The sequence below is a fragment of the Trichechus manatus genome, unplaced genomic scaffold, assembly GCF_000243295.1.
Source record: "Trichechus manatus latirostris isolate Lorelei unplaced genomic scaffold, TriManLat1.0 scaffold00037, whole genome shotgun sequence".
Taxonomy (NCBI): Eukaryota; Metazoa; Chordata; class Mammalia; order Sirenia; family Trichechidae; genus Trichechus; species Trichechus manatus.
In genome coordinates, this window is record NW_004443973.1 from 7,016,481 (window position 1) to 7,040,399 (window position 23,919).

A 23,919-nucleotide genomic window follows, 5' to 3' on the forward strand; every position below is an offset into this window, starting at 1 on the left:
CAAAGAATGTTTTCTTCTGTGTTTAAACCTTTTCTTGCGTTCTTATAATAGTGGTCTTATACAGTGTTTGTCCTCAGTGACTGACTAAATTCACTCAGCGTAAGCTCCAGCTTCCACCATGTTATATGATGTTTCACAGCTTCATCGTTGTTCGTTATCATTGCGTAATATTCTATTGTGTGGATATATCATAATTTGTTTATCCATTTGTCTGTAGATGGGCACCTAGCTTGTTTCCATCTTTTTGCTATAGTGAGCAGTGCTGCAATGAACATGGGTGTGCATATATCTATTCGTGTGATGGCTCTTATTTCTCTAGGATATATTCCAAGGAGCAGGATAGCTGGATTGTATGGTACTTCTATTTCTAGCTTTTTAAGGAAGCGCCAAATCGATTTCCAAAGTGGTTGTACCATTTTACATTCCCACCAACAGTGTAGAAGTCTCACCCCCCATTATTAATATTTGGTAACCGGCCTTGCAGACATAGTCTAGGCATAAGTGTTTTTCTGAATCTGCACAGCAATGTTATATATGGGCATTTTGCATATCGCTTAGAAGCTGCATTTCTTACGTTGCTATACAATGTGCTCACAACATTCAGTCTTCATCTGGGGGCTCCTATTCTGCTGAGTGAAACTTTGAAAACACAACAGATTGAAAGAGAAAACGATCTTCAGACTGTTCTCACAACCACACTAAAAGGTGTGGTCAAATTCTCCAGGCTTCACTCAGGTCAAGTAAATAGAGAATGGAAGGATTTGCAAAGCTTGTGGTTAAAATTCAATTTGAAAATAAAATGGAGAAAAGCAAGGGCTCCTCCCTCACCCCTGCCTCTCCCACTTTTCCCCCCTCTTATTATGAAAGTCATGTATGTTCATTTAGGAAAATACAGACAAGCAAAAATGAACAAAATAAAATCAATAATCCAACTTATTAGAATAATTATGGTTAACATTTTGGAGTGCACACATTTAGTGTTTTTATCCTATGTTTATATATTTATATAGGTATAGATTTATATAGATATACAGCGCATAATTCAAAACCACTCTTGTAAATCTCTGTTTTTTCCCCTTTACTCACTGCATTGCTGTTCCTGCCAGGCACTATTTCTACCATGAGTAGAAAACTGCAAGGGTGAAAACTGACTTTGTAGAGATGCAGTTCTTTATAGCAGTATTTTGCATATGAGGTGTGCACACCAAGGAACCAGGGTTATGGGTGTGTTTTGAAACTAATACACCAATTATTTTGAACACCGCTGAATGGGAGTTCAGTTTATCTACTGGGCAGGTTGCTCTTCAAGTTCAAATTCCCTCAGCAGATATTCAGCAAGTATCTTAGGTAACTGATACAAACGAGGTGATGCTCAGGCCAGAACCTCTGTATGTGTTTATACCTCCATCTACTTAATTGGTGAAGTGTCTGTGTTCTTTAATTGTAGTTTGAAAGGAAAATATTTTTTATCATCTAAGTAATGGTCTAGGGAGCAGTGGTGGTTCAGTGGTAGAATTCTCGACAATGCATCTCAAGCACAAGCCGCTACCCATCTGTCAGAGGCTTGTGTGTTGCTATGATGCTGACAGGTTTCAGCAGAGCTTCCAGACTAAGACAGTCTAGGAAGAAAACTTGGCAATCTACTTCCGAAAATCAGCCAATGAAAACCCTATGGATCACAAAATTCCGATCTGCAACTGATTATGTGCATGGCACAGGACTGGGCAGCATTTCATTTCACTGTGTGTAGGGTCGCCATGAGTTGGAGAGTCCATACAATGGCAGCTGACAACAACATGTAATGGTATGGGAGCTAATGCTTGGTGTGATGAAGTGATTTACTTTGCATGTAGCAACAAAGTTCCCTTCCTCATTTCCAGGGAGGTCAGTTAGCTTCTTATGGTCTACGAAGTACTGTCCCTGTACTTGTGCTCCCAGTGATGGTTATCCAACAAAAAAGGAGCCAGAAGAAACTTACCTTTGATATTCAGTATATGCTATTTTCGTTATCTATTGCTGTGAAACAAACCACCCTAAAATTTAGTAGCTGAAAACTGTTTATTATAATTTCTCACAATTCTTTGGATTGACTGGTTTCAGCCAGGCAGTTTTTTACAGGTCTTGCTTGGAGTCTCTCGTGTGGTTGCAGTTAGATGGCAGCTGGAGTTGGAGACTTAAGGGAGCTTGACTACCAGTAGATAGTCTGGAAGGGCCAAGATGATTTCTTCATTCACCAGATGGTGCTTCCGTTTGTGTAGCACTTCTCCACTCGGAATCTCATCCTCCAAGTCTTCTCCTGCGGCCTCTCTCTTCATGAAGGTAGTCAAGCACTTACATGATGGCTGACTTTCAAGAGTTGAAAATTTAAAGCCACCAGGCCTTCTCAAGGCTCAGTCATGGGCCTGGCACCATGTCACTTCCAGCCTCCTTCCACAAAGTAAAGCAAGTCACAGGGCAAGCCATGACTCAACGTTGGGGAGTGTGTGGTGGAAGCTACATAAGTGCATCACTATCAAGAGGGGCAGTTTATTGGGTGCCATCTTTGGAAACTAGCTACCCCATATGCTCCAACTAACTTGAACAAAGTAGAATTTTAACTACAATTCCAAGAGATTCTGAATATTGTTTCTGACTCAAACACTGAGTATAGCTGAGGGAAAGTGAGAAGAGGGAAGAAGCCTCAAAGTAAGTGTTGGAGGATTTTGAAACAGTTGTCACTTTCTAGGGTTTTGCAATTTGACAGATTAAAGCGTGCAGAAAAAGGTGAAATAAATGAATTAAGCCATCACCATTATCCAGACTTTGTGCACTCAGAAAGCTTACTTGAAGAGAGTTCTGGAGCAAGGTATTACAATTCTGGCACAGTTGAAACATATATGGAGGGCTGTCTTTCCAAAGAAAGTAAAGAATTCAGACATCAATGGAAATGTACAGGAGTTAGTTAAATTTAAAACCAATCAGGGGAAAAAATAAAATAATAGGCTAGGAGAGTCTGGCAGTGAAAAGGGCTTCCATGGCACCTGGACAGAGGAGAATAACTAGCACCTCTTCTTTCCTGCTCCCTTGGAGTTTCTCAACCTGTAGTATCTGTGCCCCATAGCACAATATGTAAATTTGGAGGACAAGGCAGCTTAGGCAAGGGCCCAGGCTCAAATGAAGACAATCTCATTTCAGTGTCTACAAAGATTGGGAACCTCTTTGACATGGGTGATCTGAGATTGAGGGTTCCCTTTTCTTGTGCAGAACAGCTTTCCCTTAGTGTTTGTATTTCTTAAACATGTTCAGACTCTTATCATATTGTTCTCCTCCCTTTGAAAACATGTACTTTGCAGGTACCTGAATAATACACTCCCAGCAAATTGCAGTTTTGTAAAAGTAAACGTTATTTCTATTCAGTCTAAACTCAGTGGAAATTCTGTTGCTTAACAAGGAAATACCAAGTACTTTGTAAACTCCTCAAGGGCAACAACCATGTCATACATGACTTTTGTATTTCCCACCTGTTGGACTCATTCTCTATCTTCTCTGATGTAGTAGTTTTAATAAGTAACTTGAATTGTTAACAATATACTCGTCTCCTTCTTTGATGCAGAAATTTCATTTCATTATTATGTCTCTGCATGTTTCATGTCAAGTTCTTTGTAAATAATTATCCTAAGATTGTTTTCAAAGTGCAGATCATTTTGGAGGCTTTTCACGTAACAGCTAAAAGGGTTTAATTTAGTCTGAAGAAGCTTGCTTCAACTACAACTAATTAATTTAGGCTTCATTTATCTCAAGTATTTGAAGATATAAATTTACAAGTAAATCCTGGGAGAGTCAAATTATGCAACCAAGACAAAACGTGTTCTTTACAGTTTATTGGGCATTGATGTGCTGTAAAAAACCAAACCCATTGCCGTCCAGTCGATTCAGACTCATAGCCACCCTGTAGGACAGAGTAGAACTGCCGCTCAGGGTTTCCAAGGCTGTAATCTTTACAGAAGCAGACTGCCACATCTTTCTCTTGCAGAGCAGCTGGTAGGTTCTAACCCACCATCTTTGGGTTAGCAGCCCAGCACTTAACCATGTGCCATCAGGGCTCTTTTCATGTGCTATAGTTAGGCTTTTTTTTTTTTATTTGTGGTCAGGTTTTTGAATGAAGTAGTAAAACCACACTGGCACTACTTCACCTGTTTTGAATAGTTCCAAGAAGCTAGAAACTGAAAACCAGATTTGTTAAAGAGTTAGATTGTTAGTACATACGTGAAAAAAACAAAACAAAACATTTCGCTCTTCCCTTTTAAATCTTGTAAGATTTCACAATATTGCTGTTTTTAAATACTTTAAGTTTTCTCTAGGAAATTATTTTTAAATAATTGTTTTCTAATGTAAAAATGATATATAGTCATTGTGGATTTAAAACATACTTAAAATAACCCCTCCCTCTCCCCCTCCCCAAAAATAAACCAAACCCGTTGAATTGCGACTCTTAGCAACCCTGTGAGACAGAGTAGAACTGCCCCATAGGGTTTCCAAGCAGCAGCTCGTGGATTTGAACTGCCAAACTTATTTTAAGCAGCCGAGCTCTTAACCACTGCGCCACCAGGGCTCCTAAAATAAAAAAGTAAGATAAAATTCATTCATGATCATGCAACTATTAATATTTTGGTATCCTTCCTCCCCCCCACCCCGGAATTTTAAGAACGGGCCCATACCATACAAATAATTTTTTAACTTTGTCTTTTTTTTTTTTAAACTATGTCGTGAATAAATGAAAAATAAACTTTTACAGATTATGGCATGTTGTAGTCTAAGGACGCCATCTGTGGTGTCGTGTGTGTGCTTTGGTGAAAAGAAAAAACTTTGGGGGAAGAGAAAGTTTTTGGTGGGCAATATTGACCACTCTGACCAAACGAGAGTTTTCCCTTTGACCTTGGCAATGTGACCCTAGCAAGAGTGCGAGCGCATGGGAGTAAGTGGAGGGCGTTCAGGGTGACTGCGAGCACGAGCTCAAGGCGCGGTTCCCATCAACCCTGGGCAGGGCCCACTCGGCCTAGCCCGGGAAGGAACCGAGGGCGAAAGGGCAGTTGGTGGTGCGCACAGGCTGGCTCCAAGCCTGTTGCTCCCGCCTCCTGGGCTGGCGCCACTCTTGAGCGCTGAGTGAGATACAGCCGGGCAAGGTTTTCGCAACTTCAAATCAGGGAGGCGCAACTCCGATATCCGCGCCTTTGCCTAGTCTTCGGGCGTGTCTGTTCTAAGTGTTTCAACTGTTTCAAAGCGACCTAACCCTAGCGACCTTCGGCAAACAACTCTTATCTCTCGGGCGGAAGGCGCTGGTTTTATTTGCGACGGAAGGCAAATTGAGCGCGGAGACCGAGGAGCTAAAGGAGGCCTCTTCTCTGCACTCCGCCCTCCTGCCCGCGGCCTCCCACTGGGACCCCCATCCGTTGCCCTTCTCGCCCCCGACCGCAAGCTTCTTGCGTCAGCCGGGGCGGAGGTGGGGGATTTTTGGAGGCTCTGCCCGTGCGGCCAGCGGGGGAAGGAAGGGCCTGTACTCTTGCCCCGCCCTCGGAAGGCGGGAGGCGGAGCGGGGCAAGAGCTCTGCCGGCCACTCGGGCCGTGTCGCCCAGCAGCGAGTGCTGGGGAGCCCGAAGGAGCCACCGCCCGTGCTGCTCTGTCCACGCTTCGACAGCCGGGACAGGGCCGCCGTCGGGGAGCCCCAGCGCACAGTCCCCAGCTCAAGATGATGGATTTGGAGCTGCCGTCGCCGGAACTGCCGTCTCAGCAGGTGCTGTCCCGATCCTCAGAGACCCGCGGTGGCGTCAGGACGAGGGCAGGGTCGTGAGGGGAGCGCGGCCCGCTCCTCCAGTCGGTGGACAGAGTCGGAACTGCAGCGGCCGGGAATTGGAGCCGCTGCGCTTGCGCCGGTGCCGGGCGGGGAGGAAGAGCGGGGACCCAAGGGGTCGGGAGGGGAGTGGGGACGCGGCCGGGTGGCCAGACCGACAACGTGCCCGCGGCCCCCGATGGCCGCTGTGGGGGGAGTTTCTAAGCTGCCCTCGCGCGGGTGGGGCAAGGAACGTCACTGGCCGCACCCCGGCTCTTGGAGCTGGCACGGGGGAGCCCATGCCAGCTCCCGGGGTGTGAGGGCCCCTGAGGCGGCAGAGCAGGAGGGGGCGGACGCCCGAGGTCTCAGCCGGCCCGGCCCTTCCGCTGCTGCGCTGCTCCCCCGCCTAGGAGCCGGCAGAAATGTGCCTAGTCACGGGGTTGCTCTTGGGGGAGCTGAGGTCTTCGCTAGGCTGCGACCCAGAGCCCCTCCTCTGCCGCTGCCCCCGCCCCAAGTCCTACTACCTTCACGGCCCCGGGCCTGTGCGCGGCCAGCTCACCCCACCAGGCCGTCTCTGGATGCTTGTTTGCAAAATAATTAGGCTATCAGTCCATCAAATCACTCTTTGGCAGCCTTGAGCTAGAAAGCCCAGCCCTCGGGAGAGGGAGGAAATCATGTAGTGCCCATCACGCTCGGAACCCCGACGTGCGGGTGCCTGGCCGAGGGAGAGTTTGGGACTTGAGGACCCCGGGCCGGCCCCGGCAGCCCCTCGCGGGAAGTGGAAGAAGAGGGCGGCGGACTCTGAGAAGTCGGACTCTGCGGCGCCTGGGGCTTCTTTTTCCCGGCGCGGTGCCTGCCGGTGGCGCACGGTGCGTGCGTGGTCCTGGCCGCTTCAGCCGCCGTGACAGTGGCCGGTTGGCTGTCACGGCGGCCCTCGGTTGGCCCTTTCCTGCTTATAGCGTGCAAACCTCGCAGCGCCGGGGCCAAGGGACAAGTTGGAGCTGTTGATTTGTTGCGCAATTGTTATTTTCCCCAGAGCTGCTTTGTCTTTGGATTTAGCGTTTCAGAATGGCAGCTCCAAAATGTGTAAGGCAGGATACTCTGTTCTGTGCTGTCAAGGGTAAGAGTTTCGAGTGTAGATTAGGATTTCTACTGCTTTTAGGTTACTATTCAATTCTTTGCTTTCAGCTATTATTCTCCCTTGGGTGCTTTACATATTTTTCCTTTTTGTTTGAGAATTTGCCTCAATTTCTTAGCATGTTGCTTTTTTTTTTTGCAAGGGCAGAGGGTGGGACACTTGTGTTTCATAATGCTTTGCTCACCAGTTCTGTAAATTGTCTTAAAAGTGAAAACAAGTTTCTGTTGAAATTCTGGGAAAATTTAAAGGAATACGTATTTATATTTGCAGAATTTTTTTTGTAATTGGGTTTTTAGAGAGAAATATTTGGTTCAAGGAAAGGTGTTACTTGATAGATAATAGTAAATATGTTTATGCTTGGAATTGTGACGTTTTAGGCTGATCCTGAAGAACTAATGTAAGCTTTTAAGTTATTGAAGATGTGTTATTCATTGTGCTGTTTTTTTCTTTAAAGTTGTTTGTCTTGAACTTAACTCCAGTAATGATTGGGATTGTATCCTCCGGGATCCCACCAGTATGAAGAAGTAAAATCTTTCCGATGTAGATGCTGTTCATTAGTAATGTGGAGGAACACTTGTTTGTTCAAGGGATATATGAGCTAAATGGACTTTAGTTTTCCTAAATTCAGAAATTGTAGTCTAAAGGCGTCTCTTATTTTTAAAAAATTTCTTCCTTTATTGTGAACTTTAACATTCCATATACAAAATGCATAAAGTGCGTGTACTGCTTTCTCCTTTAAAGTGAATTTTTCAGTTATGTTTATAAAATTACTGCTTTTCCATCTTTGTAATTAGAAATCAGTTTGCATATTTGAAGACTATGAGAAGAAAATGGAGTATATTTTAGAGTTGATTTCATGTCTAGAGCTACGAAGTAAGTTCATGCTAAGTTATTGTTTGTAGTCCAGAAAGATTTAAACAGTCAAAAGTGGATTCTGACTTTTTGTCAGAGAAACTCCAGGTGTGAAGTGATACTGGGGATATAATCTTTCACTCTCTGTATGAGAGAAGGTGTTGATTAACAGGACTTATATCTCCATTAGGGGAAGGATCCATCCATAACTCTTTTCAAGGGTGTCTTGGAGAGATAAAGTACTTTTGTAGATGAAGGATGAAGTTGATCTTGGACTAGACCGATAAGATTATTTTTAAAAGTCTAAAACAAAGAGGAAAAGAATAGGCCTCTCACCTCCTGAATGAATGTTAAGCATAGAACAACTTGACTTTTTAGATACGTGAAAAATCTCTTGAGATTGTCAAAGCAGCATGTAGGAGGATAAATGCACAACTCAGTCAGTCTTTCTGCATTAAAAATAACTTGGGCCATTTTGAAATGCTAACTTGAGTTCTTATAAACAATGCTGGAGAGAAGAAAACAAAAAACCTGTCTTTCTTTAGGATTACCGGGAAGAGTTGAAAGTCAAATACATTATTTTTCTTAGTATTTGTTTTTATTCAGGATGAATTATACTTACAAAGCTGTATGAGAAGAGGAACCCTCTGTGAACTCTAACGGCATTTTCCCCCCCTGGGAATTTCCTCTGTCCTGAAGAAACATATTTAAAGAAGATTTTGCATAATAATACTTATTTAATTTCTCCTTGAACCTAGGTTAACATTTCAGTGTAAAGTCTTGGGTGCCGAAAGAATTTCGCACTAAGATGACAATAGAGAAGTTATTGGGCACTACCGTGCACGCCAGGCAGTGTGATAATTGCTTCACATGCATAATTTCACAGTAACCCTATGGGAGTACTGTTATCTCAGATTTCCAGGTGAGGAAAGAGACATAAAGGGAGACAGGCCAAGAGTCCTGCTTAAAGTGACCCAGCTATTATTGAGTGGCAGAGGGAGGATTTAAACGTAGGCAGTCTGTCTCCAGTGGCTCTTAATCACCACTTCCGAACTGGACCCTGCCTTGTTGTTGTTGTGTGCCATCAAGTCGATTCCGACTCATAGCGACCACTCTGTAGCACAGAGTAGCACTACTCTGTAGGATTTCCTTGGCTGTAATCTTTACAGGAGCAGATCACCAGCTCTTTTCTCCCTCAGAGCTGCTCGTGGATTCAAACCACCAACCTTTCAGTTAGCAGCTGAGTGCTTAACCGCTGCACACCCATGACTCCTTGATCATGCCTTAAAAAGTGGATAAATTGAGAAAAACTGGGGGAAGGAGAGACAGGAATTAAAAAGAGTAATGTCTGCACCTTTTCCAGTTACCAAGAAATTTGATAACTGGGTATGTGATGGGGGAGATAGACCTTGTTAGATAAAATGAGAGTAAGTACAGCTTGTCAGTAAAATTACCACATGTAGTCCCTTGAAGGAAGACATAGAGGCCTAAATGGGTTTAATTTAGAGAGGCAGGACTATTTCTTAATATAATAATAGTTTTTTGAATTTCAGCAGTGTCTGATGTTGCTTCACATTTTCCAGGGGCCATTTTTCTTTTTCTTAATTAAAGCTCCTAGTTACTGGAGTTTCTGTTTATCTTTGTTTGCCTTGTTAATTGGTACATTCTCCTGTTCCATTGGCTCTTTTTATTTTGTAGTAGTAATCTAAGATAAGTTTGGTAGTGAGGATATGGTGAAGAGTGGAATAAACTAAACCAAACCCATTGCCCTTGAGTTGATTCTGACTCACAGCAACCCCATGTGTTACAGAGTGTAACTGCTCCATAGGGTTTTCTTGGCTGTGATCTTTACGGGAGGAATCCCTGGGTAGTGCAGACAGTTAAGTGCTCAACTGTTAGCCAAAAGATTGGTGGTTGGAACTCACCCAGAGGTACCTTGGAAGAAAGGCCTGGCCATCTGCTTCCAAAAAGGTCACAGTCTTGAAACCCTATGAAGCAGTTCTACTCTGCACCCACGGGGTCACCATGAGTTGGAATTGACTTGATGGCAACTAACAACAACCTGATGGCCAGGCCTTTCTTTTGCAGCACCACTGGGTGGGTTCAAACAGCCAATCTTTAGATTAGTAGTCAAGCACAAACAGGGTTAAACCAAGTTGAAGGAAAGTGGGTGGAATGGGAGGAATTTGAGTTGAATACAGCTAGCAGAAAGAAACCTGTTGGCTCAAATTAAACACTAATCCTCTGTTTTGGCACTTCTGAACTGAAGCAAGTATAAGTGCTCAAGTCTATCTGATTGAAGCTTACTTGGGGCTTCGAGAATGGCACATTTCAAAATTAAATACTTTATTTCTTAGTCCTTATTGTTAAATAATTTGTATTCAGAGTTATTGTTTTGTTTGTCTGAGTTAAGTATGCTGACTTTTAGGATCCAATGGATGAGTTGCCTGTATGGTCTGGGTAAATCCAGGGTATTTAAATAAATGCCTCGCCCAACCACTTCTGAAAGTTTTTTGAAATCTGTTGCACACCAGAGTGTAGAACAAATTTACTAAAGGCAGTATTTAACCTGCTTCTTTTCATCTGTGACTCTAGAGATGTATGTTTCAGTGTATCATAAGATGGAGAATAGAGTTTATATTTTGACAATCTGTTATCTAGGAGTTACTGAAATTTCATTGCCACCTGCTTTTAACAAAAGCTCCAACAAACATTTATTAAAAGGATTTATGGTATATATTGAGGCTTCTTCACTTGATAATAGTTTCTTTTCCGGAACTGAAAGCACAAATATGTTCAAGAGTATCATGTTTATATCCCCGTTGAGTACTGGAAAAATACGGATGGTGTTCTTACATTAACCTCCCCATCCCCCCCAAAAAAACAAGACTTGTTATGAGACTGCTAAACAAAATCCTACCCTACCTAAAGCTGGAGTTTCCTGTGTCAGCCATTGCTAGCTGTTTTTATGGCACGTGTACTATAATACCTGTGTGTTTTGAAGTTGGTATTTGAAAGTCTGTGTGTGTGTTTGTGTGTGCGTGCATGCGCATGCACACATGTAAGTTTATTTGGCTCAAACTGTGGTACTAGTAAAGACCAATCCAGGGCATACGAAGAATTTAGAGCACCAAGTCCGTCTTTCAAAGGCCCTGTTGATATTTGACTCTATAGGGTCATTATAATCTGTCAGCAACCTGTATTCTGAAGGATTAAAAAAATTCTCTTGGCAAAGATTGGTCCAGAGGACTAATGGACCGCAACTACCACAGCCTCCACCAGACTGAGTCTAGTACAAATAGATGGTGCCCGGCTACCACCACTGACTTCTGTAACAGGGATCACAACAGAGGGTCCCATACAGAGCTGGAAAAAAATATAAAAAAAAAAACTAACTCAAAAAAAAAAAAAAAAAAACCAGACTTACTGGCCTGACAGAGACTGGAGAAACCCCGAGAGTATGGCCCCCGGACACCCTTTCAGCTCAGTAATGAAGTCACTCTCTAGGTTCACCCTTCAGCCAAAGATTAGACAGCTGCATAAAACAAAATGAGACTCGTGGGGAACAACAGCCAGGGACAAGGGCTAGAAGGCAGGAGAGGACAGGAAAGCTGGTAATAGGGAACCCAAGGTCGAGAAGGGAGAGCATTGACATGTCGTGGGGTTGTTAACCAATGTTATAAAACAATATGTGTACCAACTGTTTAATGAGAAACTACTTGTTCTGTAAACTTTCATCTAAAGTACAATAAAAAAAAATCCCTTGGCAATGCTGAGTGGTCATTTCTTTTTCACAAGCTTGGAAGTTGTGACTTTGGGGCAATAGCATTGGCAGTACACTGATGAGATCTGAACTCTCCATTGCTTTTTCAAATCGGAGAATAAAAAATGATTGGATAAGAAAAGAAAAATACTGGATCACTTCAGCTTTCATGCCTCCTTCTGAGTTTATAGCTTTTATATTTTGTACTGCTTAGGACAGCCTCTTTAATTGCCTTTTAAAAATCTTTATTGATACTTAGAACATTTTTTCATCATCCCAAAAGAAACGCTATACTCCATTAACAGTTAACCTCTAATCTTCAGCCCTAGACAGCCACTAATCTACCTTATGTCTCTAGATTTGCCTGTTCTGGACATTTCATATAAATGGAATCATACAATATGTTGTCTTTTATGACTGACTTCTTTCACTTAGCATAATGTTTTAAAGTTTCATCCATGTAGTAGCATGTGCCAGTACTTATTACAGTAAAACCCGAGAAAGCTGGAACCTGTACAAGGCAGAAACCTGCCAGAGAAGGAAAACTGAAATATTTTCCACTAAAACAAGTAGTAGAAAAGTAGTAACAGTGCACGCACCCTGTAAAAGGCGGAAAACTTGTGAGACCCAGGAAAAACAAGGCAGTCCTTTTGAGCTCCGGCTCACAGGTTTCACTGTACTGATTTAGAAAATCTAGTTAGGATGTCTTACCTGAATCACGCAAGGAAGTATTTTTAGGTTTGATCACTGACCTTAACAACTTCTAACACTTAAATCTGGGAACTGTGTTTCAAGGTGCCAGGCACATGTTTGAAGTTCGGTAAATGTAATTTGAGCTCTTTAATCCCTTGTGGAGATTTGGGTGATAACTTTGTATTCAAAAGGCTTTTCCCCAACTGAGTCAGTAGAATTTTTCCATGTTTTGTCAGGAATGTAGACTGTGATAATCTGCAGTCTAGATTACTTGAGAATAACATAGAAAAGGCAGCAATGACAGAATGCACAGAATGTTCTAGATAGTGCGCTAGATGTTTGTTCCTCTGAGGCCAACTTTATTTTCAAGCTAGACAAAGCCTGGAGGCTAGGAAAGAACACTGCCTTACTCTAGGAAGCTCTGGGCTCTGCACTAACTTCCCTGTAACTTTCTAAATTCCCTGCATTCCTAGGTCACATTCTCCTTCTCCATTAAAAAACAAAACCAAAAAAACCTTTTGTTCGTGAGTTGATTCTGACTCATAGTGACCCTGTAGGATAGAGAGAACTGCCCCACAAGGTTTCTGAGGGTGTAATCCGTATGAGGAAGGAGCCTTGGTGGTGAAGTGGCTAAAGTGCTTGGCTGCTAACCAAAAGGTCAGCGGTTCAAACCCGCCAGCCACTCCATGGGAGAAAGATGTGGTAGTCTCCTTCTGTAAAGATTTTGTTGTAGTTTTTAGGGACTCATAACAACCCTGTGTACAACAGAACAGAACACTGCCAGGTCCTGCGTCATCCTTACAGTCATTGCTATGTTTGAGCCCTTTGTTGCAGCCACTGCGTCAGTCTATCTCATCAGGGGTCTTCCTCTTTTCTCACTGACCTTCTTTACCAAGCACGTTGTCTTTGTCTAGGAACTGATCCCTCCCGATAACATGTCCAGAGTATGTGAGATGAAGTCTCGCCATCCCCTCCTCTAAGGAGCATTCTGGCTGTACTTCTTCCAAGACAGATTTATTCATTTTTCTGGCAGTCCATGGTATATTCAGTATTCTTCGCCAACACCATTAATTCACATGTGTAAATTCTTCTTCAGTCTTCCTTATTCATTTTCTAGCTTTCGCATGCATATGAGGCTGTTGAAAATACTATGGCTTGAATTAGGCGCACCTTAGTCCTCAGAGTGACATCTTTGCTTTTTAACACTTTAAAGAGGTTTTTTGCAGCAGAATTGCCTAATGCAATATGTCATTTGATTTTTTTGACTGCTGCTTCTGTGGATGTTGATTGTGGATCCAAGTAAAATGAAATCCTTGACAACGTTAATATTTTCTCCATTTATCATGATGTTGCTTATTGGTCCAGTTGTGAGGATCTTTGTTTTCTTTATGTTGAGGTGTAATCCATACTGAATGCTGTAGTATTTGATCTTCATCCATAAGTGCTTCAAGTCCTCTTCACTTTCAGCAAGCAAGGTTATGTCATTTGCATAGCGCAGGTTGTTAGTGAGTCTTCTTCCAGTCTGAATGTTGCATTCTTCATATAGTCGGGTTTCTCAGATTATTTGCTCAATGCACAGATTGAATAAATATGGTGAAAGGATACAGTCCTGACGCACACATTTTCTGAATTGAAACCACTCAGTATCTCCTTGTTCTGTCTGAGTGACTGCCTTTGTTCAAATGACTGCCTCTTGGTCTATGTACAGGTTCCACATGAGCACAGTTAAGTGTTCTGGAATTCCCATTGTTCGCAGTGTTATCCATAATATGTTATGATGCACAGAGTTGAATGCCTTTGCATTGTCAGTAAAACACAAGTAAACATCTTTCTGGTATTCTCTGCTTTCAGCCAGGTTCCATCTGACATCAGCAGTGATATCCCTGGTTCCATGTCCTCTTCTGACTCTACCTTGAATTTCTGGCAGTTCCCTGTTGATGCACTGCTGCAACCATTTTTGAATGATCTTCAGCAAAATTTTACTTGCATGTGGTATTAATGATAGTGTCCGATAATTTCCACATTCTGTTGGATCACCTTTCTTTGGAATGGGCACAAATATGGATGTCTTCCACTTGGTTGGCCAGGTTGCTGTCTTCCAAATTTCTTGGCATAGACGGGTGAGTGCTTCCAGCGTTGCATCCATTTGTCGAAACATCTCAGTTGATATTCCGTCAATTCCTGGAGCCTTGTTTTTCGCCAGTGCCTTCAGTGCAGCTTGGACTTCTTCCTTAAGTACCATTGGTTCTTGATCATATGCTACCTTCTGAAATGGTTGAACGTTAACCATTTCTGTTTGGTACAGTGATTCTGTGTATTCCTTCCATCTTCTTCTGATGCTTTATGTGTCGTTCAATATTTTACAGATAGAATCCTTCAGTATCGCAACTCAGGGGTTGAATTTTTTCTTCAGTTCTTTCAGCTTAAGAAATAACGGGTGGGAGAAAGATGTGGCTGTCTGTGTCGTAAAGATTTACAGTCTTGGAAACCCTATGGGGTCATTCTGCTCTGTCCTGTAGAGTCGCTATGAGTGGGAATTGACTCGACAGAAATAGGTTTGGTTTGGAATCTTTATGGAAGTAGATGGCCATGTTTTTCTCTCATGGAGTGGCTGATGGGTTCAAACCGCTGACCTTTCAGTTAGCAGCTGAGCGCTTAACCACTGCACCAGCTCAACCCAAACCAAACCAGTTGCCGTCGAGTTGGTTCTGACTCATAGTGACCTTATAGGACAGAGTAGAACTGACCCATAGGGTTTCCAATGCTGTAATCTTTAAGGAAGCAGACTGCCACATCTTTGTCCCATAGAGTGGCTAGTGGGTTCCAACTGCTGACCTACGGTTAGCAGCCAAGTGCTTAACCACTGTGCCACCAGGGCTCCTTAATCATTGCACCAACAGCCCTAAAAAACGAAACACTCAGATCTTCAACGGGTCTTTTAGTGACTTAATTTTTTCATTCTCTACATCTGCCTGATAAAGTACAACTTTATATCCTGACTACCAAATCAAAAACCAAACTAGTTGCCATTGAGTTGATTCTGACTCATGGCAGCCCAGTGTGTTTCTGAGTAAAGCTGTGCTCCATAGGGCTTTCAATGGCTGTGATCTTTCAGAAGTAGATCACCAGGGCTTTCTTCCAAGGCGCCTCTGGGTAGATTCAAACCTCCAACCCTTTGGTTAGTAGCTGAGTACTTAACCGTGTGCTACCCGGGGACTCCATATCCTGACTGCAGTGGCTGCCATTTGTACTTACCTGAATGGTTTTCTGGTTAACAAATTTGAAAATGAGCTAGCTTCCAAACTGTTTGCAGGATATGTATGTGTTTGCCTGTCTGTCTCGTAAAACATAAGAGACTTAAGAGACTTGAAGGTGTAGTGGCGGGGGAGGGGGCTCTGAAGCTGGCTTAGCTCCTACCCTATAAACCTGCCTTGCAAACAAAGTGAGAACAGTGGCTGCCTCCTTCCCCACCCCGGCCTTACCCCCCATTGTTGACAGGTAAAGCATATGTGGCCCTACTCCAGACTTGCCCCTACCATCGTTCCTTTGGAAGCTGTGTGCTCTTCTAACTCTAGTCTTCATTCAGTAGTTTGGAATTCTTCCTTAGCATGTTGCCCCTACTGTATTAAGATTTAAAAACAATGTCTTATTCTTTTACTTGTTCTGATTGATATATGTAACGTGTTTGTTTACCTCAAAACAGAAGAGTTTTGGTGTTAACGTTTAGGCTATATGCAGTGCATACTTGCCAGTATTTTATTGAATCGTTTCTTCCATTAAATGCCCTTTCCCTTCTTGATAGGAATGTAGCCAACATTCAGAGTGGGTTATACCCATCCCTCAGCCCCCTTTGTGTGAGAGAAAGGACCTGACTATTGGGACGATATTGACTGTGTACATAGGTGACCCACTGATAAAGGGTATAGAATTTTGCTTTATTTCAGAGCTAATGGTCTTTTGTCTGCTCAGCCTCAGTACAAAATTATATTATTGTACATGGATGCAGAACCCAACCTAGTCCCAGCCTAAGGGGTTAGAATAGAGGGGAAAAATAAACACAGGGCTTTGTTGCCTTCTGGGAACAGAAGAGGCACAGAGATATGATGCAGGGTACTACTTCTTCAGGTGTTTGAGGGTACTTAACTGTGTTTTCTTGGTTTGTTCTGCAGCACTGGAACCAAGGAGCCTTGCTGCTGTGTCTAGAGTGTTGAAGAACTATGAATTTTTTTACCTAAGACCAAAAAAAAAAAAAAGAAAAAAACTCTCTTTAAAACCATTAAGATACTGGTATAAAAACCACTAAAACACTTTAAAAACTATCATTTTTTTACTTGCCATAAGAAAAATTGTCAGTTTTTTTAAAAGTTGTTTTGGTTCTTAGTAATTCTCAATCACACGTAATTGAAAAACCAACCCCAAAGGACTGGAATAGGGCTGGTGTTCTTTGTGCTAGCTGGGGAATGCTGTCAGAAGCCAGTTGGCCATAGAGCCTAGAAACAGAGAAGGGGCAGGGTAGGGGATGGATATGGAAGCCACAGGCAAATGACCAGCACAGTCACAGAGCTGGTGAGCACTGGAGCCAGAATTGGAGCCTCTTCTGCTGTCAAAGTCCTTTCACTTTTCCCTAAACCGCCATCTCCTTTTTAGGAATCTCAGACGTGGTGATTTGCCTTAGAGACACATATCACTCCTGTTTTTGAGGGTGAACGTGCGGTGTAGGAGTCACACGTTGCCCCACTTGCAGGGGGAATGAGCCCACAGTGATCAGCTTATTCTGATTTTCACAGAACGTTTGATAGTTATATATTCCTTTTAGTTAATGGAGCTCACATATATAATCATAGCCTAATTCAATAATGTGATCCTAGGAATTCCTCCAAAGAGTAGGGTGTAAATGGGGGCTCCATTAGGGGAGTTCCCGATTTAGGTAAGTATTCCCGTTGTTGGTAGGTTCTGTGCACCCCTCAGAGCTGCCCGTTGGGATGCCGGCGTAGGATTGGTTTTTTACTGCGGTCTCGGGGTTTTAAACTTAGGGGTGGGGTTCAGAAAGGAGGAAAGACATTTTAGAAAGAGCTAGGGGAACCTTGGCTCTCTTCTCATTGATCCTGATAAATAAAGCCTTATCTCCCCAGAGAAATATGCGTAGAAGTGACTCCCAGAGATAGAAACTCATTCATCTCGCTTCCGTTTACCCCTGCCAGACTCTTGGAAGTCTGGGGCTCAGGAAGTACACAGCTCTTGCCTTGTGCCCCAGATTTCCAAAGTCCGCTTGATAACAGTGTAATTGTGCTATAAAGCTTCAGTGATGATTGTGTGTTTGCTGGAGAAAATAAAAATGGAGAAAGAGGAAACAATTAGTCTTTCATTTTCATTCGTGTTACCAACTTACTTCTTAAGTTTTGAAGAGTACCAGCCTTTTGGTGTCACAAGACATCTAAATACAAACAAACAAACAAAAAAATCCGTTGCTGTTGAGTTGATTCCGACTCATAGCGACCCTGTAGGACAGAGTAGTACTGCCTTACAGGGTTTCCAAGGAAGGGCTGGTGGATTCGAACTGCCGACCTTTTGGTTAGCAGCTGAGCTCTTAAGCACTGTGCCACCAGGGCCCCAAATACAAACAGAACTGTTAGTTTCATGGAGAAGAAAAGGGAAAAGAAACTTTAACATTTACTGAAAACCTGCTGTACTCTACTAGACTCTTGACAAGTTCCCTTACTTGATTTTGCCAATCTGTGGGGACAAGGGCTATGGAAAGTGATGAAAGCTCTAGAAACCAGAGGGACCAGGTACATTTCATTTACTCAGGTCCAGTTCTAGTCCAATTCCTTTAATAGAGAGCATTGTTATTTGATGCATTAATTGTTGTCACTAATATTTACCATTTCTTAGGCCTCCAGCTGCAAGGAAATTGGTCCTAAAAAGATAAACATTATTATTATTATTATTATTATTATTTATAATTTCAAGGAGATGAAATTAAAAGCTATTTGCCATACCTCTCTAGGTCTTCACTGCCTTTTCTACTGGGTACTTATTGATGAAGTCTGAAGACTGAGGTAAGAGAGTAAGGGAAGCTGGAGAATAGCTGAAGAGGTCGAGATACTATAGTAATACCTTGATGCTTTAGAAAAAAGTCTAGGAAATGGAGGAAAGTGAGGTTGCCCATTTTTTTGTCCTTTTTTTGACTACTAGCCTGGGAGAAATAACTAGTATCCTCTAAGAAAATCAACTTAATCAACATTTATATTGATAGATTATTGTGTTATCTAGAATGGCAGAATTCCGTAATGGATATTTAAAGGTACTATCACATTGCTCTTTTAAAAAATCAGTTTTATTGTTAACTTGAAGGTGGGTGGGTGTTTATAGTTCTTAAGATAAAATATTTTTAGTCAGTACCCAGCGATTAATTTTGGAGTATTGTTACTGTGAGTGAGGTTAAATAATTTTTCTATGACGAGTGGTTGGATCATAAGTGATATAAAACATGATACTTTTTGTTATTTAAGTAATTAGAACTCTTTAACCCCAGTCACCTTAGATATACAATGAAAATACTGAATTCTGAGCCTAAATACTGTACACTTATTCATTCAACAAATATTTATTAGATATCTATACAAGCTAGGGAGCTTTCAAGATACGAAGTTGTTTTAATCTTCCAAGATAGCACAAGTGTTGTTCTCCTTGAAGGACATTTGTTTTTCAGATTTGCCCTCTGTCTTAGGTTTGGTTCTCTAGAGAAGCAAAACCAGTAAAGCATATCAATATATAGAGAAAGATTCATATCAAGGAAACAGCTAACGCGATTGTAGAGGCTAGAACGTCCCAAGTCCATGGGTCAGGGTAGAGGCCTTTCCCAATTCACGCAGCCACAGAGGCTGGCGAGCCCAAGATCAGCAGGTCAGAGAGCAGGGCTCTGCCAACAGGCTGTGAAGATCCATGAATCCCAGGTTCAGCAGATAAGCTGACAGCTCAAGTCCCAAGAACTGGAGATGAGACGACAGGAGGCAGCCACAGGATCCAGAGAGAGCAAAAAGCTAGAATGTCTGCTTATACTCAGATGGAGGCCACACCCCCAAGGAAACGCCCTTTCATCTGATTGGCTACTCACAGCATATTCAATCATGGGAGTGATTACATATAAACACTGAGAATCATGGCCCAGCCAAGTTGACACACAATCTTAACCCCCCCTCCCCCATTAACCAATCCCTTTGCTCTTTATAGGGCATGTTTCATTATATCATAATTAGTACAAATTAGTTTATATCTCTGTCTCCTCTACTTCAAATATGAATTCCCCTAGGGTGGTTGTTGTGTGCCACGAGTCAACTCTGTCTCATAGCCACACTACATGGCAGAGTAGAACTACGCCATAGGCTTTCCTAGGCTGTAATCTTTATGGGAGCAGGTCTTTTCTTCCGTGGAGCCACTGATGGCTTTGAACTGCCAACCTTTTTGTTAGCAGTCAAGCGCTTAACCATTGCGCTACCAGGGCTCCTTCTCCTCTGGGGTGGACACTGTATTTTATTGCTTTTTGTAACACTGTTATCTAGCACCATGCTTAGTTGGTGCTCACTTTGTAGGAGCTCAATAAATGTGAGAGTGAGTCAATTACGGTGGTCGGGGAGCTTGGTATTTAATAGAAGAGGCGTCTTGGAAGACGGGCCTGGCAATCTGCTTCTGAAAGGTCATAGCTTGAAAACCCTAGGGAGCAGTTCTACTCTGCACACATGGGGTAACTATGAGTCAGAATCGACTTAACAACAACTAACAACGGTGTGTGATATATGACAGTACCAAGGAGAAAATGTCATTTCCAACTGGGGTGCTCAGAGAAGGCTTCCTGGAGGAGGTGGCATTTTAACTGTTAGGATTTTGATTGGCTTTGGCTTCATTTGGAAGCCCAAGGAATGGTGCAGGCATGAGCTGGACTGCTGCAGAGTACTGGGTCTGTAGGGCTGAAGAGGTTAGCTTGGGGCTGGACTGTAGAGGGCCTTTAGTGCCTGTTTGAAAGTGTTTCAGTTTTACATAAGACATCTGGAAACCACTGAAGATTTTGGAAAGGGGAAGCCCAAGAGCTGTAGGAAGTTGTTGTAGAGGGTGAATGGGAAGAGGGACAAGTTAGAGGCAGGGAGATGGTGAAGGGGGTTCCTGCTGTAGTGTAGGGGTAAGCAGTGGTACGGTGACTTAGTAGGTGTGACATCAGTACATATATTAAGGATCTGTAATTATATTTCTAAATTATACCTCTGTTAGCCATTTAAAGAGAAGTTTTAAAAAGTGAATTTTCTGCTTCTGTTGGTCCCACCATGAAAACATTTGTGCTCAAGCCTAGTACGTTCCTGTGGTTTAACAAAACTCACCTGCCAGTGTGTTCATTTCATTGATGATAGCAGAGGAAAAACCAGCAAGAAGTTGCTGTTTTGCTTTAAGGGTAAATTCTTTTCTTCTCCAAGGTGGCACAGAGGGAGTTCTTTCTTTATGCCCTTCTGTAAGATAGATTTACTGTCTTCAGTCTTTAATTGTAACCGTCTGACCTTGGCTTCCAGTCAGAATGATTAGCAGTATTCATCCAAGAAAAGAAAAATCTAAGACCATATCTTTTCTTTTCTCTCCCGTGAACTTTGCTGGTGAGCCCCAAGCTAATGTGATGGGGCATCTAACACTGTTGATGATGGCAGCTGCCAGCTCTTGGGCTCTTCCCAATTCCTGGCACGATGCTGAGTGCTTTAACAAACTACTTTTGTCGCATACAATCCTCATTACGCCCTGCGAAGTAAGGAGCATTATCCCCGTTTTATAGATGAAGAACTGAACCCAGAGAAGTTAAGCTGGTAGATTTTACAGTGAGAGGTGTCTCAGTTTCATCATCTTTGGAATGTGGGTAAAATCTGTGTCACAGCATTGTTGGAATTAAATAAGATGAAGAACTGGACACAGGATCTAGCATGCAGTACACATTCAACAAATGATAGCTGTTATGGATTGAATTGTGTCCCCCCAAAATAAGTGTTGCAAATCCTACCCCTATGCCTGTGTTTATAGTCCCATTTGGGAATGGGTCCACTTTGTTATGTTAATGAGACAGGATTAGTATAGAGCGTGTCTTAAGCCAATCTCTTTCGAGATATAAAAGAGGTTAAACAGAGATTAAGCTAGAAGCAGAGAGGGGAAGAGAGATGCCAAGCCACAAGCCGCATGAAGATTGCCCAGGAACAGAAGCTCAGGAGAGGCAAGGACCTTCCTCCAGAGCCAACAGTGACAGAAAGCTGGCACCCTGAATTTGGACTTCTAGCCTCCTAAACTGTGAGAAAATAAATATCTGTTTGTTAAAGCCACCCATTTGTGGTGCTTCTGTTACAGCAGCACTAGACAACTAAGACAGTGGCTATGATTATTGTTATCATAATTATATCTCTTCTTTTTCAGGGATGTTTGAATGTGTGGAGAGCTAGGATTTCCATGGCCCACTTGAAAATTCTCCTTGAATTCTAGCTAAACATTCATGACTTTCTTGCTCTTTGCTATAAATTTCCCATTCTCTTATAGTCTTCCCTGTGCATATCCCTGGCCTTATGTGAGGCCTGATGGTCATGGAGACTGAAGCCACATAAGACAGAAAGCCAGTCCACGGTAGGGCCTTAGAAGTGCCCTAGAACAGAGAGAGCCAACACGTTGCACCTATCGGCCTTCCAGCCTGCCCACTGGATTCCCTGCAACTGTGGCTATTAGTAAACCATCTCATAGAGCTCCTTCCCGGACTCACTGCTTCACCTGTGGCAGAATCTCTTACTCTGGGGTTGTGGGCCTGGAAGTGGAAGAGTGTCCACAGGCAAGTTACTAGGACAGAGGGAGCTTGGAGAGTGGTAGTGCCTTTGTGGAAGGCAAACTCCGAACATGAACTGAGGTGACCCGACCTGGCCTTGTTCTCTTCCCATCCCTCTCGCCGTCTTTTAGTTGTTGTTGTTGTTGGGTGGCATTGAGTTAGTTCTGACTTATAGCCACCTTATGTACAACAGAACGAAACACTGCCTGCTCTTGCCCCTTGCTCACAATCCTTGCTATATTTGAGACCATTGTTGCAGCCACTGTGTTAGTCCATCTCACTGGGGGGTCTTCCTCTTTCTCACTGACCCTCTACTTTACCAAGCATGATGTCCTTCTCCAGGGGCTGGTCCCTCCTGATAACATGTCCAAAGTGTGTGAGACGAAGTCTCACCATCCTCACTTCCAAGGAGCACTCTGGCTATACTTCTTCTAAGACAGACTTGTTCGTTCGTCTGGCAGTCTATGGTATATTCTGTATTCTTCACCAACACCAAAATATTTCTTTAGTGATAACTACCCCTAAGAAAATTTGGCCTTAAAATAGAAGGCAGAGTGTGAAGGGAAGGAAAGCCTTCTAAGATCCTTCAGGGAGATGACATGGTTGAAAATTTTTACATTTAGTACCCCTTGTTACTGGCATGCAAATAGTTGAAACATAAACAAGTTGTGACTTCATATTCTATTTTTTATGTAGTGGTTAGACCCAGAAGCTTAAAATTTAAATGCTTCTCCTGTTCATTTGATGTCTTCAATAGGAGTTGAATTTATTAATTGTACTAATAGTATTATTATATCCTTTATATGGATGGATGTCCTTTCCATCCTTTTATACGTATTATATCCGTTATGTGGATTATATCCTCCACTCATCTGTCAGTTTGTCTTACTGTGATGGCTTGTGTGTTGCTATGACGCTGGAAGTTATGCCACTGGTATTTCAAATACCAGCAGGGTCACAGGTTTCAGCAGAGCTTCCAGACTATGACAGACTAGAAAGAAAGACCTGGCAATCTCCTTCTTAAAAAATTGGCCAGTATAAATCTTTTGAATAACAACGGAACATTGTCTGATACGGTGCTGAAAGATGAGCCCCCTCAGGTTGGAAGGCACTCAAAATATCACTGGGGAACAGCTGCCTCCTCAAAGTTGAGTTGACCATAATGATGTGGATGGAGTAAAGCTTTTGGGACCTTCGTTTGCTGATGCGGCATGACTCGAAAAGAAACAGCTGCAAACATCCATTAATAATGGGAATGTGGAATGTACGAAGTATGAATCTAGGAAAATTGGAGGTTGTGAAAAATGAAAGGGAATGCCTGAAGGACCGATATTGTAGACATTAGTGAACTGAAACAGACTGGTATTGGCCATCTTGAAAAGGACAGTTATATGGTCTACTATGCTGGGAAAATGGAAACCCTGGTGGCATAGTAGTTAAGAGCTACGGCTGCTAACCAAAAGGTCGGCAGTTCAAATCCACCAGGCTCTCCTTGGAAACCCTATGGGGCAGTTCCACTCTGTCCTATAGGGTCGCTATGAGTCGGAATCGACTCGACGGCAATGAGTTTATGCTGGGAATGACAAATTGAAGAGGAATGGTGTCACATTCATCATCAAAAAGTACATTTCAAGATCTATCCTGAAGTACTGCTGTCAATGATGGGATAATATCCATATGCCTAAAAGGAAGACCAGTTAATACGACTGTTATTCAATTTATGCACAAACCACTAAGGCCAAAGATTAAGAAATTGAAGATTTTTACCAACTTCTGCAGTCTGAAATTGATCAAACATGCAATCAAGATGCATTGATAATTACTGGTGATTG

The 23,919-nt window shown here is 42.7% G+C and overlaps 1 protein-coding gene across 4 annotated transcripts in view; it reads left to right on the forward strand.

Annotated features, from left to right (window-relative positions):
• The first annotated feature begins 5,172 nt into the window (after positions 1-5,172).
• NFE2L2 (NFE2 like bZIP transcription factor 2) overlaps positions 5,173-23,919 on the forward strand; it is a 41,201-nt gene continuing 22,454 nt past the window's right edge. For 2 of the 4 annotated variants that reach the window (XM_023730539.1, XM_023730537.1), the window contains exon 1: positions 5,173-5,770. Coding sequence is in view for 2 of the 4 variants with exons in the window: in XM_023730537.1 (XP_023586305.1) it covers positions 5,726-5,770 (45 nt within the window). In the remaining 2 variants the exon portion in view is untranslated. Of the gene's footprint in view, positions 5,771-5,790; positions 6,927-23,919 lie in introns of those variants that run through there. The other 2 variants (XM_004375473.2, XM_004375475.3) reach the window with 2 other exon arrangements.